This window comes from Psittacula echo (assembly GCF_963264785.1).
Source record: "Psittacula echo genome assembly, chromosome: 12".
Lineage (NCBI taxonomy): Eukaryota > Metazoa > Chordata > Aves > Psittaciformes > Psittacidae > Psittacula > Psittacula echo.
This window is the reverse complement of record NC_137747.1, coordinates 789,062-806,161: the sequence shown is the minus strand read 5'-3', so window position 1 is coordinate 806,161 and position 17,100 is coordinate 789,062. Positions and strand designations below refer to the sequence as shown.

The 17,100-nt window shown below is 46.9% G+C and overlaps 1 protein-coding gene across 1 annotated transcript in view; it reads right to left on the bottom strand.

Annotated features, from left to right (window-relative positions):
- Positions 1–475: 475 nt before the first annotated feature.
- The window catches only part of PMEPA1 (prostate transmembrane protein, androgen induced 1), a 47,346-nt gene continuing 30,721 nt past the window's right edge, over positions 476–17,100 (bottom strand). The window contains exons 2-4 of the mRNA XM_080628003.1: positions 9,277–9,431; positions 2,366–2,419; positions 476–2,261 (exon numbers count right to left, since the gene is read on the bottom strand). Of these exons, the coding sequence (XP_080484129.1) occupies positions 1,713–2,261; positions 2,366–2,419; positions 9,277–9,431 (758 nt within the window). The 3' untranslated portion in view covers positions 476–1,712. The remainder of the gene's footprint in view (positions 2,262–2,365; positions 2,420–9,276; positions 9,432–17,100) is intronic.

Here is a 17,100-nt window from a genome sequence, read left to right as displayed (position 1 = left end):
GCTCTCCCAGCTGGAGGGACGGGACTGGAACCGTGGTTTACTCCCTTTTGCTTTCTCTCTCTTTGCTCTCAGGTTTCTCACTCGCTCGCTCCATCACATACAGATTCACCACGAGGGTCAAACACCTACCAGACACCTGCGCAATATACACATGTAAACAATAGCGTAGTGACAAAATGCTTCTGGAACCAAGGTAAACCAAAGACACGCAACACCCGGCGGGCGGGAGGGCAGCGGGACTGTGCTGCTGTGAGTGAGGACATCTTCAGAAGAGGTAAAGGGGGTTTTGCTTCTAAAGCATTAGTGTATTTCTTCAGCCTTTAATTACTACATCACAGGAGCAGATTCATTTCCATCTACTGCATCTGACACCATTTTAGCTAGGATAATACAGTAAAAAACAGCTGACACGGCTGAGCCTGTATATCCCAAATGGAAGCTTGGGAGGTTAATACAAAATGAAGATGACTTTCAACATCACCACGCTTTTCAGCTCGGACTGTTAATGACATTTAAAGCCCAGCTGAAAGGCAGCCAGTGGGCACGTTACCATTTACGCACAGTAACTTCCCTCATCACCGCTTTAAGCTCCGAATCGGGCCCTTCAGTTGAACATTGAAAGAAATAAACCGAGAACCACTTTGTTCCTTCAGACACAGAAGTTTATTCTCATCCCCACCCCCCCCTCCAGAACTTAGAGGTTGTCCAAATAAAAAATGAAAATAAAAATCAAGTAATTTCTGCTGCTTCAGCCATTACTGACTCTCAGAAGCAGGGAGGTTTGCTTTTACCTTTCCACTCCAATAATCCTACGGGATGACATACAGATACACACCAACTCCTCTTGCTTTGTAGGGAATGTGTAAAGCCGTGCGGCCATGCGCAGGGACTCTGGAAATTAAGGATTTGCATAAGATGCAGTCTCGCTCACCGCTCCACCTGGGGCTGGCAGCTCCGCTCCAGCGTCTCTCCACCCCCTTCCAGCTACTTTGTTCTCCACTCCGACATAGATCCCTTAACAGGTTCATGGTAGACATGATAGAGGCTTTGACCAACACAAGCACTGACATATTTATATTAAAAAATAGTGCAAAATTTCAACATTTATATAAATAACTCTAAACCCCTGCTTTTGATTTTTTTTTTTGTTTTTTTTTTTTTACAATGTAATACACGCTTTTTGAGTTGGCACTCAAAAAATTGCCATTTTTCTTCTAGTTCAGAAAACAACTTTTTTTTTTGTTTTTCTCTTTTTGAATAGGCCTCTTCTAATACAAAAATACTCCTGCTCCGTACACATACACTTTCTCTTCTTTTTAATATATATTTATATATTTATATTGCAGATCTTTAAACAAAATGGGTTTTTTTGTGCAAATATTTTGTCTTTAAAGATAAGTGAAATAATCAAAATAAAAAGCATTCACACACAGCTCAACTAGAAAAAAAAAAGGACTACAGTTGATTTTTTTTTTTTCCTTTTTAAAGGTCTAGACACAGCTCAATAAAGAAATGTTTTTGCAAGCTTGGGAGGCTTGTGCATTCAGACCAGACATAACAAGTATTTATACATGGAGAGATGGGGAAGGGCTTTTCTCTTCGCTCATCTTCCTCAACTCTCTCTCTCTCCTTTTTCTATGAGAAGTGCAGAGTGTTTTCATTTACTTTCTTGCCTTTTTTCTTTTCTTTTTCTCCTTTTTTCTTTATTTTTTTTAAAAGGGGTGCCCTTTTTGTTTCTCTTTCTCTTTGTTCCACGCAGTTGTGCTCTCAAGGCCATTGAGTTGTGAATGATGGAGTCTGCTGCCCTCCAAGATGGAAGGCATCCCGTTGTTGTTCTGCTGGTGCTGGTAAAATGTTGACCCTGGGTAGTGCCCTATCACCTCGCTGTACGTCGGCGGCGGTCCCTCCATCCTACCATTGCTCCCATAGCAGGTCGCGCTGATGCCAGAGTTACTGCTGGGGGGGCACGGCCCCCCGTACACGGAGTTATCTATCAAGTCACTGTCAAAGATGGTTCTGTTGGGGGGGGCCCGGACCGACTCTCTGTTGAGCTCCATTTGCTGCTCAGGGTCCCGCAGCTGCAGCGTGCAGGGTCCCTGGTATGGTGGGGGCTCTTCGCCGTCTGACAGCGAGATGGTGGGAGGCAGGTCAATCTCGTGCTGCATGTAGGGGTAGGTTGGCTGGAATCGGTTAAAGCGGTCCCTCTGCAGGAAGGATGGCACTGCCAGGCGGTCGCTGGGTCTCGGGGTGTAGATTTGCTGCTGAAAGGGAGAAAAGGAAAGAGAAAGAAGGTGAGGGAAGCATGAGACACTGCAGCCTGGGACAGCAGAAGAGGCAGCAGCACCCGCAACCACGTCGCCCTCACCTCTGTTATTCCATTCCCTGACACGGTGCTTTCCGAAGGCCACAGGCTTCCCTCCTGCATTGGAAAGAAGAGAGTGCAGAGTGAGTCTGACTGCCAGCAGCGGTTAAGCTCCTGCAAGCAGCTCTCATGTCAGGTTTCATCCTGCACCAGAGGCCAGGTAAGATGCTGCTGCTGCCGTCAGCATGTCCCTGCCCTGGCTGCAGCAACGCATGGCACGCACCCTCTTCTAAGCAGGCAACTACCCCTGGTGGGGGTATCAGCTATTATCATATATACTGGGTATCCTATGGGTATATTACCACTGAAAACAATACTTTGACTAATATTTCCCTCCATTTTCACCTCCATTTACATGTAATAGATCACTTGCAGAATGAATGATGAGATGACACCAGCAAACAACACTCTCCCATTTGCAGACTTCCCCCCTCTCACCCACACCCACCCAACATGTTTCCCTCCCTGGTTCCAACATGCCAATTTGTGATCCATGAGCCGTGGGTGATTCACAAGACATCACAAAATGCTCCATGAAATAATGACAAGATTATATATATATTATTTATATATATAAAATAACCCAACAAACACCAACAAAAAACAAAACACAACGAAAATCCCTAAAAATCAACCCTGAAACCCACCTCACACCCACATAACCACATTATGATCCACATGATCAAGGAAATAATGGGAAAGTAAAGATAGTAAGTGAATAACCAAATGTTAAGCCTGATTTTGATTTGGCTAGAAAAAAACTATTAATAAAAAGCAATCTGTAGCAACAGGGTGGTTCTAGAGTGTTTTTCCCCCAAAAAATAAGTGGTCCTTGGTTTAAACAGCCTGAGGAACTGTGATCTAGAGGCTTCCCTACACTGCGAGCATCACCCTGATCCTGTGATCAAAACCCAGGTGCCAACAACCCCAGGCATGATAAAGCCACACGCCAATTTCCCTCAAACCATGAGATTAGCTTACAATTCATGATCAAAACAAACAAACAAACAAAGGTTCTTCCCATTTGCTGGTGATGCTCTGAGTGTGCACAGCTCACCCGGGACACTTTTGCCGTGAGCACTGAAGTATTTAAATATTGCTAATATTCACACATAGCAACATCCCTCCGGCAGGCAGGGCTGAGGGAAAAAAGGCCTGAAGGCTCATAATTATAACCTGGAATAGCTGGCACTTTTCAGTTCCTTGCAGGTGAATCTTGAGTTCTGGCACCAGCAAGTCAGGCACAAGCAGAAGTGTTTACACCAGTGGGAAAAAAAAGCCAAGGGTGGTTTTTCCCCACCTTTTCCCTCTAATCTGTCCCATCCAAAAGCCATTCTTGGGCCCAGCCCCAGCAGAGCTCCCCAGATGAGCAGACCACAAGCTTTCCTGCTATAAAACCACCTAGTTCTCTAATAGCTACGGTGGTGGTCCACGCAGCCTGAAGCCCTGGTGGAAGCCTGTAAAAAGCTGCAGTGGTTCAGCAGCACCATGAACACCTTCACTGATGAAATCAGAAGGGATTTTGCTATCTGATGCTCCCTGGAGCTCGCCCAGCTGCAAAGCACATCTGGCCTCATAGCAGGCTGCAGTACCCAAGGGAAAAACACTGCTGCACACTTCTGCAGCTATCCCAGCAAGCAGCTGAGCACCATCTCCACTCACCACAGAAGCACCCCAGAGAGCAGACAGGGCAGGGGTGCCCCTGCAGGCAGAGCCAGCCCCAAGCCCTGCAGCTGGAGCCTCCTCACCTGGGCATCCACAACACCCATCCAACTGCCCAAAACACAGCACCAGCACTGTGTTAAGATCTCCAGAGAAGCCACCCATCATAATATCCCCACCCCCTGCTTTTTTCTTCTTTATTTTCCCCAAGTTTGGAATATATTTTCTCTTGTGGCATCGCACATGGTATCAGATATGGAGAGAATCCCATCAGATTCCCATTTCTGAAGCTCAGTTCTGCACATAAACCTCGAAGCGGTCCTGTTGCCAGTACAAGGAAAACAGTGATTTATAGGAAAATGAGATGGCCCAGATTCTTCCAATTTCTAGGTGTTCTTTAGGAAGCATCTCTTTGGAGCAGAGGTTAAGTGCTGCAATACCAGCACCCTCCCCTGCTAATCCATCCTGGCTAATGAACACACTCATTGAGCTGTGAGCCACATAGCCCTTCCTGAGCAATGCAGCACCACAGTTTATACAGACCTTGAGCCTTCAATATGCAACTGTTTACAAAGGCATCAACTGTTTAGTCTGGTGCATTTTACATGTATTTCTTGCCTGCAGGTACATTTCTTTGTCTACAGTCAAATTCCTCCAGCAGCCTAAAGAACCAAGATGAACTACATCTGCCACAGACCAAATCCATGCCTCTAACCCCTCATTCAGCCAGGGTGCTGAGACCAAAGGGTACTGGGAGGGTTTCCAACGCTGCCACATGCGCTGTCAGCCCTTCACTTCATCCTGAAGGATGCCAAAGCAGGAGGCAGGAGTGGGAAGCACTTTGAATATTGTGTTTACTTTACCATGCCCCCATGGCAGACTTCCTGAGCAGTGAGTACCCCGCTGCCTTCTGCTAGATGTTTTATATTTAACTTGGCAGTGGGCAGTGCCATGGCAATATCCCATCTGCTTCCCCCTTTCCTGGGAGTGATGTCAGCCAGCTCCTATGAGGGTGGCTGCATCCCGGCACGCGGAGCATCACTGAGCTCAGCTGGGGCTTCCTGCTGCGGCAGGTGATGAGGAGACCATGTACGTACCCTTACGTGAGTTGCTCCACCCAAACCACTCATAAGCCCTAAGTATCCCTCACCCAAAGCCTGCACCCAGTATCCCACCCAGGCATTCAGAAGAAAAGCCCTGGCTCACACATTAACTCCTCTGTTTGTACAGATGAGGTCCAGGAGTGATGCTCCGGGCAACATGTGATGCAAGAATAGCAAACGAGTAGAAACACCATGGGATCCTCAGAGAGACAAGGAGCAGACAGAAGACCCACTGTCTGTAGGAGCTGGCTCTCTCAGCTGTTATTAACCACTTCTGTCAGGACTCCAGGGCTTTGACCTGGACACACTTCCATGCCCATGGCTGACCGATCACAAACACGCTCACCGACACCGACCCTGTGCCTCACACACCACCAGGAAGCCCATGGAGCCTCATCTCTCCTAAAAACTCAGCAGTGGGAATAAAATTGCTGAAAATCAGCAGCAAGAAGAGGGCAAAGCCTCAGAGACAGGAAACACACGCACTTTTAGCCTTCATGCTTTGGCCATGGGATGGCTATACAGCCCCAGCAAGCCACGCAACACTGCACTTGACCCATGAGGGAGCATCACTGCTGTAAATCCCCATCCTTGGGGTTCTCCTCACTCACCTCTCCATTTCAGAATGTTTAGGACTTGAATTCATCTCAACAATGGCTGAGGGTAGAAAGCTATGGCTTTCTGAAATGAAAGCTGAGATCCTGCTGTCTGATGAGCAATACGGCTGTAAAAGCCTCCGCAAGTATTCCAGGACTCACTGCAGAGCGTAAAATTACTTTTTAATTTCTTTTTAGAGATCAATCCTCGACTTTTATAGAGCCGCTTGTTTTAGTGGTGTCAGAGAATTTTCTCTGTAAAGCTGCATGGTGCAGATTAAGTCTCTGAGCCTGCAGGAGGACCTGTATTTTCCATTTTGGGGGACAAAGGTATGCTTTGAAACGGCATTTAAACCCCTTTTTCTTGGGGGACTGGGATATCACCGCTCCAAAGGTGCAGGAACCTTTCTTATTGCGGAAGTTTTAGTAGCATTTCTTAAGTAATCTTAGTTCTGGATAAATGAAGGTATGTGTTATAGCAACACAGAGTTTAAGTATAGCAAGAACGGTGATGGAGAAATACATGACATAATATAAGAATTCCTTGCTACCAAGAACTGCATTTAAAAAAGCCCTTAGGGAAATTAGTTTCTCCTTCGGTGGTAATTTTTGAGCTACAACAACAAGAAAGGACAACCCTGGCAGACCTAGCAGCATCCCGACCATGGGATGAACTACTTTAATATTTCAAAAGATGAAAAGCATGCATGCAGCTCTGGTGCCCATCTGCAGTCACGACAGCAAAATGAAGTTTGGGATTTAGAAAGCCCAACACCAGGTCAGCACAAGTTTAATGGATAACATAAACCAGTCTCCAGTTCAGCATAGCCTCTGTCTGCCAGCCTTCAGCACTCATTTAAACTGGAGCTGTTTTCTACCGGAAAGACATGCAGTGCTGATATCCAACAGGAGCTCTCTTTAAGATCTGTAGTGATAGGACAAGGGGTGAATGGGTTTAAATTCGAACAGGGGAAGTTTAGATTGGATATAAGGAAGAAGGTCTTTACCGTGAGGGTGGTGAGGCACTGGAACAGGCTGCCCAGAGAACTGGTAAATGCTCAACCCCTGGCAGTGTTCAAGGAAGGGCTGGATAGAGCCTTGGGCAGCATGGTCTAGTGTGAAGCAACCCTGCCCATGGCAGGGGGTTGGAACTGGATAACCTTAAAGTCCTTTCCAACCCAAACTGTTCTACGATTCTATGATCTTTATTACAATTGATCTCACTGTAATGAGCTTTCCACTTAGTGCATGAGGGGCTTCTCTGTCCTATCAGGAGCTCAGGCCACAGGGAAGCTTGGCTGCCATTCCATCAACGCAGAACCATGCACTCACGGCACAGTACAGACAGAGAGGCAGGGCAGGGAGAAAGGGAAGAACTATAAAGAGGGGAAAAAGCCCCCAAAACACACCCAACAAAACCCCTGGTACATCAGCTTTTTCTCCCTGTAGCTCTGAGAATGGTTTTGAAGCGCCTGCATCCTCATGGAGGTTTAGCAAAGGCAAAGAGGTAAACCTTCGCTGAAAAGTGATTTAATCACTGATGTGTCTGAAGGCTGAATAAATGACAGAGCCGGTTTGGTGTGGGGATGGGGCTGAAAACTGGCTGGAAATTCTGGCCTGGTGAAGCTTGAAAAGAGAAAAGGAAAAAAAATCAATAAATATTTAAATAGCCAATAATTTTTGATTCAACCTGAAATTTCTGTTCAATCTCCATGTGATTTACTCCATGTCGGCCTTCTTTCCTCTTTTAAAAGAGAGAGAAAGATCAGCCGCTTTCAGAAATGGAGATCAGTAGTTTAAAATAAAAACATGCCTGATCTGAGATTTTCTTAGAAAATGTAAAATTAAACATTTTGGTATTGCTCAAGTAAAACAGGAACCATTCTGGACATGAAAAACCAGTAAAAAAAATGAAAATGGGAAAACTACCTTTCTGCTATCTTTAGCAATTCACATGATTGGATGCTCACATTCTGCTACTGTTGGAAGCGGGTACACGGAACGGTGACAAGAGACACAGGATTTCTGTAACTCCCTAAGGAGCTGGGATATGTGCAGGGAAGTTTAGCTCCGATTCCCAAAGCAGGCAGGTGCTTGAATGGTCACCACTGGTTGGTGTAAGGTGGGATCACACACTCCCAGCACTTTGATCTTGTTGCATAGCACTGATACAGGTCCACGAGCTGAGCTCACTGCCATGCCCTCTGGAGACAAGCTCCACAGCCCACAGAACTCAAGCGGTTTAATTGAGCCTGGGGTTTGCACAGCTCTCCTTCCCAAAGGCTGCCCTCCTCACTTCAGTATTGAGTGTCTAAGGGACCTTCATCTTTGAGCAGTTATGGAGCAGAAGGACAGGCTGTGCCCTGGGCATCTGTGGCTGGACAGCATTCAACAGCACTGTACTGAAGACTTATGAAATAAAAGATGTTAGAAAGCTGCCTTGTGCACCTGCTCTCTGTCTCAAAAAATAGAAAGGAAAAAATAGATGGAAATAGAAGAAAAAAGAAAGCAATCTCAGTATTTGATCTTTTACCAGCAACAAGCATGGATTCAATACAAAGCCCCACACAGACCACCACAAGGCAGCACTAGTGTGCTCAGCCTGCCTTGGAAACCTGCAGAAGGGAGGGCACGAAGCAGCGACCTTGAGGAAGCCCTATTACTTAAGGAGCTTTAAGATCCTTCAGGGTGAATGCTAAGAAAAATAAAATAGCATCAGTACATGATATCCCTGCACTGAAGACAGGGCCAGTGGTGAATGGTGTATGCTCAACCTCCAAGGAAAGGTGATGGTTTTTCTCTTTGGGTTCTTATAAGTCTCTCTGAGCTGCTGCATTTGAGGAAACTATGCAAACCAACATCTGCCTTGAGGCTGGAGAGGCTCCCCCTCGAGTCCCTGTCAGAGGTACAATTAACGTTTCTCCTCAGGCTTTTATGAAGCACGGAGCCTGGGTTACACAGGGAATCTCTCAAGCACCCCCTTGGAAAGATGCCTGGCTGGCTGACAAGTGTTTTCTGACCCCTGCACCACAGTAATGGCAGCACCACTGGTGAAAACTGGAGAAAGTCTTTCAGGATTTCCTATTCTTTTCACAGCAGGCAAACAGTACTTATATAATCATCTGAGACACTGCAACTGGAGCTGTCAATGGACTCGATAGTTTGGGGCTGTTAAATGCAAGGCATATGCACCCCAAACAGCTGAGGGCAACTTGTGTCTCGCTCCTGAAAAATCAACATCAAGAATAGTCTCACACCATTACTTTACTGATGTAAAGTCTGAATTGCAAAGCTGAGGGCAAAGGCAAAGGCTATAGCTGTCCATACATTACAACATACAGACCCAGAGGCACCCATAATAGCTTCCCCCCAGTAACAGAGACAGAAGATGATGCCAAGATCCAACCTGGACAGTGCCTCTTCATGCAGTGCCAAGTGGCACATGGGCAAACAGGACCCACATGAATGCCTTTGGCTCTAATGCGTCCCCAGTGTCACATCATTTGGCAACCAGCGCAGGACGAAGCAGGCTGGAAGGCAGGGCATGACTTACTGATGAGAGGTTCTCGTCCCTCCGTCTCCCCTGGCTGTGCCGGCTGATGAAGGATCGCGCAGAGAGTTTGTAGTGGTTCAGCAGACACGTGATCACCACCACCATCACCATCATCACCACCACAATTATGATTATCTGTACAAACTCCAACTCCGCTGCAAGAGAGACAGACAGACCTTGAGCCACCAGAAAAAGCAGCATGTAATTGAGCACAAAAACTGCTAATGTGGATGAGCCCCCAGTGACACCGCTGCATCCTTCCCCCAAAAAGCTCTCACGCACACCTAACTGGGCTCTGCATGCTTTGAGCCCAGCTACCTGTTTAATGAAGCTCATGAATTCACATATTTAGTGCCACAGAAGAGTCTCTAGGAGGGATCTTTAAAAACGATCTACAAAGCAGAGCATTTCCAAGCTACAATGCAGACAGGACTTCCCAAAGCCTCCCCCAGCTGCAGTGTGCTGGATACCTCCTCCACCAGTACAAAACAAGCAGCATCTCAGTGCTGAGCGTGCCTTGCTCGGGGCCACGGAGCCAAGAACCAGCATAATTATAAAATTAATTATTATAATAATTTATTTATATTATTATTTATTAATAAATTACATCCTAACAGAATACTTTAGCTAAATGCAAGCTAAATTGCTGCAATTCCCTTCCCATTACCACCACTCCAGTCAAGTCCTCCCTGGAGAAGAAGTCCCCCTTGGGGCATACCGTTGCATCAGGCACATGTCCCCTTTGTCACAGGGGTCAGACAGTGGTGTAGGGTGCCCATGGCACAGCACAGCAGGCAGACCCCCTTTCCCAATGCTGACCCCTCCATCACAGGGCACAGGCAGGGAGCCCTCCTGCTTCTTGGTGAGACACCAGATGGGCGCGATGCGGCTGCCCACAGGGGCCACATCCTGCAGCTCCAAGCATCCCTCAGCTCAGGGCTCGGCCAGCTGACAGCAGCAGCTTGAGTGGCTTGACCTGGCATAAAGGAAGGCTGAAAAAATATCCTCCAAACAAACACAAACATGCAAACAACATGGCTATCCAGTCAACTCCAGAGATACTTGGCAGCAGGCAGTAAGAAGAGGCTCCTAAAATTTCCTAAGGAATTAATTCCTCACCTCTCTGAGGCTCAGGAAAACTGAGTACTGGAGGCAGATGTAGCACTGGGGTCATTATTTCCATGCATCAGGCACCCAGAGAGCAGACACCAGGTCCAAACTGCTCGGTCGCTCCCCATATGCCCCCTTGTGCCAGCAGCACCCGGGACTCACCGTGCACAGAACAGGGCAGCAGCAGCTCCAGTGCTCACCGTAAAGGAGGGGCCAGACCAGCAAAATTCAAGGGTTCTGAGGATTTACAGTTTGTTTGCTTCTCAGCAGGGGCAGCTATAAAATCCAGTTTTAGAAAGCTGTGCCCTGAGCTATCACAGACTGCCATCTGTATTTTATATATAGACACACACACGTATAGTATGTATCTGTAGATACACAAGAAGAGACACTATGTCTTCAAAGGGCAGCATCACACCACTCGCACCAGCCGGGGTGGCTTCTGCTGAGTCAGGCAAATTGAATTTTACCTTCTTTTATGGAAAGTTTTCTCCTGGCAGGTGGCACTTAAGTGCCAGCAAAAGCAAATAAATGTCAAGAAAACAGTTCAGGTGGTGAGTGCTGCCAGTTACCTTGGAGCTCATTCTGCTGAACAGCAGCTATTTCTGCCCAAAATGCTTAACCAGCTCTGCCCACCACCTTCAAAAAGCAGAATTATGCCTTGAAAGCAGCTTTATCTGTCACTTGAAGTTAGATGTATGAGTGACTTGGAGCCCATATACTTATGGCACCCTTAAAAAGTAGCTGCCTCTACACCAGAAGATTGTACATGGGGTGGGAAGAGAGGGATTAAAAGCCAAACAAAGGAGTTTTGCCTTAAAAATGCCTTTTGGTTAAAGGCATCTTCTTAAAGAGAAGCTCTGGGTCTTTCACAGCAACCCCAGTGAGGTGCCTGAATGCCACTGCGAGGGGAAGAGCCTGGAAAAAACCACATTCCCAACAGTTCATGATCCAGCCCCAAAGCAGCAGCACAGCTCACCCGTGGGAATGACAAGTGATGGGACCTGAGAACAGCTGGAGGAATGGGCTGGGACAGGAGGTTCCAGTCAGATTAACCCGACACACAAAGACACCAGAACTCAAAGGGTTGGGAAAAGAGGATGACACAAAACCATTAAAAACAAAAAGCAAGTTGCCTCTTCCCATGGCACCCCCCATGTAAGAGCATGTCCCCCAGCCCAAAGGCATGCCCTAGTGCTGCTGCACTCGTTTTCTTTTTCATTACTGAAAAGAACAAAACAAACACCAACCAATGTTTTTAGGAAGATGAGTCAATTTAGCCTCAAAATGCAGCATGTGCTTTGGCCACAATAAGAAAACACAAGAAAAAAAATACATAAATGGGGCCAGTGATGGAAAACTTCCTTTTCTGGTAAAAGAGGTTATATTTCTGAAGAAAAACAAGACCAAGGCAGTTATAAGGGAAAGTTCCTTCCCTAAGATGAAAAGTCCCTTAAATGAACCAAACCTTGCTCTACTGGTCACAGTATTTTGGTGACAGGTGAAGTTTCGCCATCAGGAAGTGCCGCCCTAATTCCTTCCTAGGAAGGAACACACACAAGACATGTCATTTACAAACAACCTAAGCCAAGCTTCCTTCACACACATACAGCCATGTAACAAGCAGAGCCTGAAGCAGAAGAAAGGGTGGGAATTCCGTCAGGATCTGAGATAGCACACCAGCTTCTCATCCATCCCCATCCAGCTCCAAACGTTGTTTGTTCTGGCTCTGGGACTCCTGTAATTGGAGTATTACAAAGGGTTGCCAAGAGTAAGGCACAATATGATTACCAGAACAAAGGGGATGCTGATTTCCAGCAGGGACACTCCTCCTGCCCCATCTTTCTCTCCCATGTTCTCCTTGGAGCTGGTCATCTGGGTGGGCTGGACTGCCCTAGGAGCCACATGGCACGGCCAGGAGGTGCAGGCAATGTTTGGCCTTGCTCTTCAAACTCTACATTTGGTTATTCCAATGGGGAATCCAGTCTAATGTTACAGCAATCATGCTGGTGTTAACAACAGCAGAGCGATTTTAATATCCCACTTTGTGGGAGGAATGAGAACAGTGAAGCTGCAAATTAATATTCTGTAAATGGGTTTGGTGAAACATGTCTGAATGATAAAACCTGATCAGCTCTCCCTGCTCGGACTTTGTCGTTTCCATGCCAATGGCCATGGTCTTCTCCCTTCTCCATCACTAGCACAGGGAAGCAAAGAGCTCAGTCACCGCAGCAGAGCACATCCACCCTCATCCTGCAACACAGATGAGGGCTCAAAAGTTTCAGTATCATACACAAGAAATGCATCTGCACCCATGTCTCCTTTGGTGGTGTTGTGGAAATTAGGATTTCTTCCCAATGCTTCATGTACACAAGGAGGCCAAACCCACCAGGAAACTGCTCTCTGCACCCACAGGAGCTCAGGGAAGAGCAGAGGACACACAGCACACTGAGTTTCACTCTACCCAAGCCTAGCCTGTGAGGAGCAGCACAGCCTTGCAGTGCCTCGGAGCAAACATCAGGTATGCCGAAATGAGCTTTAATCCCAAGAATGCCCATGTTGCCCAATCTGGCCTTTGGAAAAAATAAAAGTCAAACCAAACAAAACAGTCCCACACACTCAATTTGTGCTTTTCAAGTTTCAAGACTCATACCCACTTGAGGCACCAAAGTTTCTGCCAACTCTCCCTCTGTTTTAACTTGCCTTTATGGGCTTCATTTGCAGAGGGAGGGGGGAAAACCCAACACACTGGAAAGCTGGATATACTTGGTAAGATTTTAGCCAATCAGCCCAGTCAAACTAATGAAGAAACATCATTAAAACCCCAAACTTGGAGTTAATGCATTATTATACAAGTGCAATTCAGCTGCTATGCTAATAAAAAGCCTTTGGGGAAATAAAAAAACAAGCCAAACTGCAGAGCACATAATTTATAATTCTACTGGTATTCTTAAAAACACACACACAACAAAACAAGACAAAAAATACTCAACACTTGTGTTTGGCTTCCTAATCATTGTCACTTTTCAATTAGAAGAGACCTCATTCCATTCCTGTCTGTAATTTTTCCCAAGGGAAGTGTTATAAATGCACGAGGCTTTACAAGATGGGCATATTCAGTCTCCAAATGCAAAGTAAGGTCACACTAATTTAATTCTGCATAATTTTTATTCCAGAATATGTTTCAAACTAACAGGTTCAGACATCACATTGAAGTGACACAACCTGCTTCTCTGTATTCTCTGTCTAGACGCCTCAGCCCTGGCAGGCGGTCAGCACACGTGCGACTGTTCTGCAACTAAGCATTTTTCCCCCCAGATTCTCACAATCCTGAAACTGGATATTCGTGATCAAGTAAAATCACTTGTCAAATCCCATCCTTCAAGTTCATCGCTCGCTTGCCACTTTAAACCACATGTGGCCTTGAATAAGGATTTCGCAGTGGATTATAGCGTTACATTAATGAACGATAGGAGACTCCGCTGCTGCTCAAAGCCTGCGGGCTCCGCAGTGTGAAGCCTGTGGCCGCTCTCCAGCGTTTTAGAGGAAGGCAGCACATGCCCTTGCTGCCCCCACTGGGCTGCTGTCTGGCCACCAAGATAAGGCTCTCAAGTGCCTGAAATCTATGGAAATGGCAACGGATGCCAATGTGGAGGCACCTCACTGGCACGGCTGCCAAAGTACTTGGCCCCACACCTCCCACCAAAGACCATGCTCAGGGCTCAGCAGAATCAGCTGCATCTCAGAGTTTCCTTGAGCAGCAATGAACAAAATACTTGGCATGCACAGGTTTAAAATTCATCAGTGTTTCTGCAAGGAAGGAGAGCTATTTGAGTCAACAGTGACACAGGGAGCACCGAGCCTCTGCATGCACTCACGGTTCACAACAGCCGCAGGGGAAGTGAGGCTGTGATACACTTTAAATGCATTTCCTCACTTTTACAGCTGCACTACAGTTCGTAAAACACTTACTATAAACTTTGTTAATGCTCTTCCTTCCACATAGTTATCACTGCTGAAGACGAAGCCTCCAAAGCTCTAGCAAGCATAAAGAGGAGAGGGGAAAAAGAAATTACACCTGCATTTTGCTGCCATTACAAGTCCTCCAGCTATCATTTGCAAGTGGATAGAACAGCTTTCAGACAGGGTCTCAGCCAAGATGACCTTTGCTTTCAGCTGGGTATAATGCACATCTGCAGGTCAAAACAGTTATATGTAAGCTTCAGTTACATTTTCTATATATATTGGGATTGCATATCACATCAGAAGTGATGATAAGAAGTGAAATTACTCAGGAGGTAATGGCTAAGCTTAAATGTAGCTGCACTAATCACAATTCCTAAGAAGAAAAGTTTAAAAGAATAAGCCAATCGTCATCAATGCTGTGGTGCAGAGTGCTAAAACCCAAGTCTGTTTTGCTGAGACAAATTAAATGAAGCAGAGAATCTCCTATAAAACAGTTCACTTCTCCTATGGTGACTTTCACTTCGTCTGACTATTTTTATCACTAAAACCCCCTTAGTTCCAACCTGAAACACTACTGGGACAGTTTAAGCACCATGAGTCTAATCACAAGCTCACACAAACACACTCTTACAGGTTTGGCAAAACCCTCCTGCTGCTGACTTCATCTTCTGGTGGACATCAGCCTCGTGTGAGGCACCAACACCCTCCTCCATGCCAGGCAGGATCAGGCACCTCCTGAGCAAGCCTCACTGTTCAGAGTTAATGAGCTCTTAGTTAATTTTTACCCAGGATTGATAGGATAATGCACCTCAGCTTCTGGAAGTTCCCATGACAGTCCCTCAGCATCACAGGCCCATTGCCACTCATTTTATCAGCATTCTTTGGGAAATATATCCAAAACTGTGTTTTGAGGTTGCTCCATGTGCCTGACAGAGGAGAGGCAGGCAAAGCCTCCATCACACTTCGGCAGTGTTGGGCACAGCACCGTCGCTATGGAGAAACTTCCAACACTGCCCCAGCATCTGCAATAGCACAGATCACAGAAAAGGCAAAAACGTGGTTTTAAAATGAAAGCTTAACTCCAGTGGTTTCCCCTAATCTAGAAACTGATGTGAATTTGAGTAACAGAAAAATCCAGAAGGAAGTGAGTAAGAGTCAGGGAGACTAAAAAGGGGCTGAGAACAATGCAGGGTTTGCTATTTCAGAACATTCAGACAGCATCTCCCCTGGATCACAGATGGGCCATCACTGCCACACAGGCTCCTTGCTGGGCAGCAAGTCTGACCGACCCAACCCTGGGTTTTAGCCCACTGCAGCTCAAGGATTGTCTGGCTGAAGACCCTCCGCAGGTGCCTGCAATCCAAGATAACAGAGTCCTTGTCTGCACTCGGACACTGCCCTGCAACACAGCTGTATGGAAATTTCCAGAGTGGCCATTTGCCACTGTACATAGGGACTATTTCTAATTAACTATCACTTATGCTCGCAGAGAAACATCCCGTAAGTGCCTAAAGCAAGAGCCAAGGAACCCTGTCATGTACTGTGCCTTCACCTCTGGTCTTCGCTTTCTTCAACACACTTCAACTTCCATACCAAGGCAGAACGGGACAGTTTTGTACAGAGATCCCTCCTGCTGCCGAACAGGAGGGATAAATAAATAAAAACTAATAAAAAACTAAAATAAAACCAGCTCAATAAAACAGCCAGAAACAAACTAGGACATTTTTAACTTTCCAGCTGAAGTACAGATGGATGCAACGAGGTCTTGCACAAACCTGGCAGCACGTCTAGCTTCCAGAAGACACAGGCTAAGCATGAATTATAATGGCAGGCAGCTTGAGCTCCCTCGCCCTACCCTGCCCCTGCAACCCCCTGACAACCCCAGCAGTGCCTGCAGGCACCCAGGCAGGGTTTTAGAGCCAGGCTTTGCCCACAGCGGTGGCCACAGCACAGCCTCCCTCCCACTCAGGCAGCAGAGCCATAGCCTATGGATGAAATCAGTGCACAGATATAGGGGGTTGGTGGTGAGGAATGGTATAATTTGGGTCCCTGGGAAGCCAAAGAGGACAAGCAGCTGGAGCAAAGCTTGGCATGGGAGATGCACCATGGCGAGGTGGAGGAGTGCTCACTCCGACCCTGAGCACCTACATCAGTTGGCAAGTGGTGAGCCCAGGCTCCCAGCCCATCCACTGATGAGGGACAATGTCTTTCCCTGGGTCACTCAGCCCAAGAACAAGACTCAGCCTCACCAAGGAACCAGGTCTGTCCTGAGACTGCAGGGGGAGCACAATCATTGGTACAGGCATGGAGCCAAAGAGCTCACCAACAACAGGATGCAACCACTGGGCACAAATCAATTGGCATGAGCAGGGAGCCCACAGCACAGGGCACCTGAGCCCTATGCCAGCAACCAGCCCTTGGGAGAACACATGCCTCCTGTAGGGTGGCAGCAGGATACCTGTCAGCACCACGCAAAGAGCTAGGTGATGCTTAGGGAAAGCAGAGCTGAGAAAAGCATCTTGCTTTGTGCCCCCAGAGGCCTTGCTCCAACCATGAAGCAGCACTTTCCATTCCTCATGGTGCACAGCTGCTCCATGGAGCGCTCATGGTTATTTATGGCGCCTGGTCCACGTGGGTGACTCAGCACCGCTCTGATTCAACAGATTCCATTCGGGAGCCTGCAATGACACGGAGTGGGGCACCTCAGTGGGGACTGTCCCGCAGCAGCGCCGCCAGCATGGCCCCCAG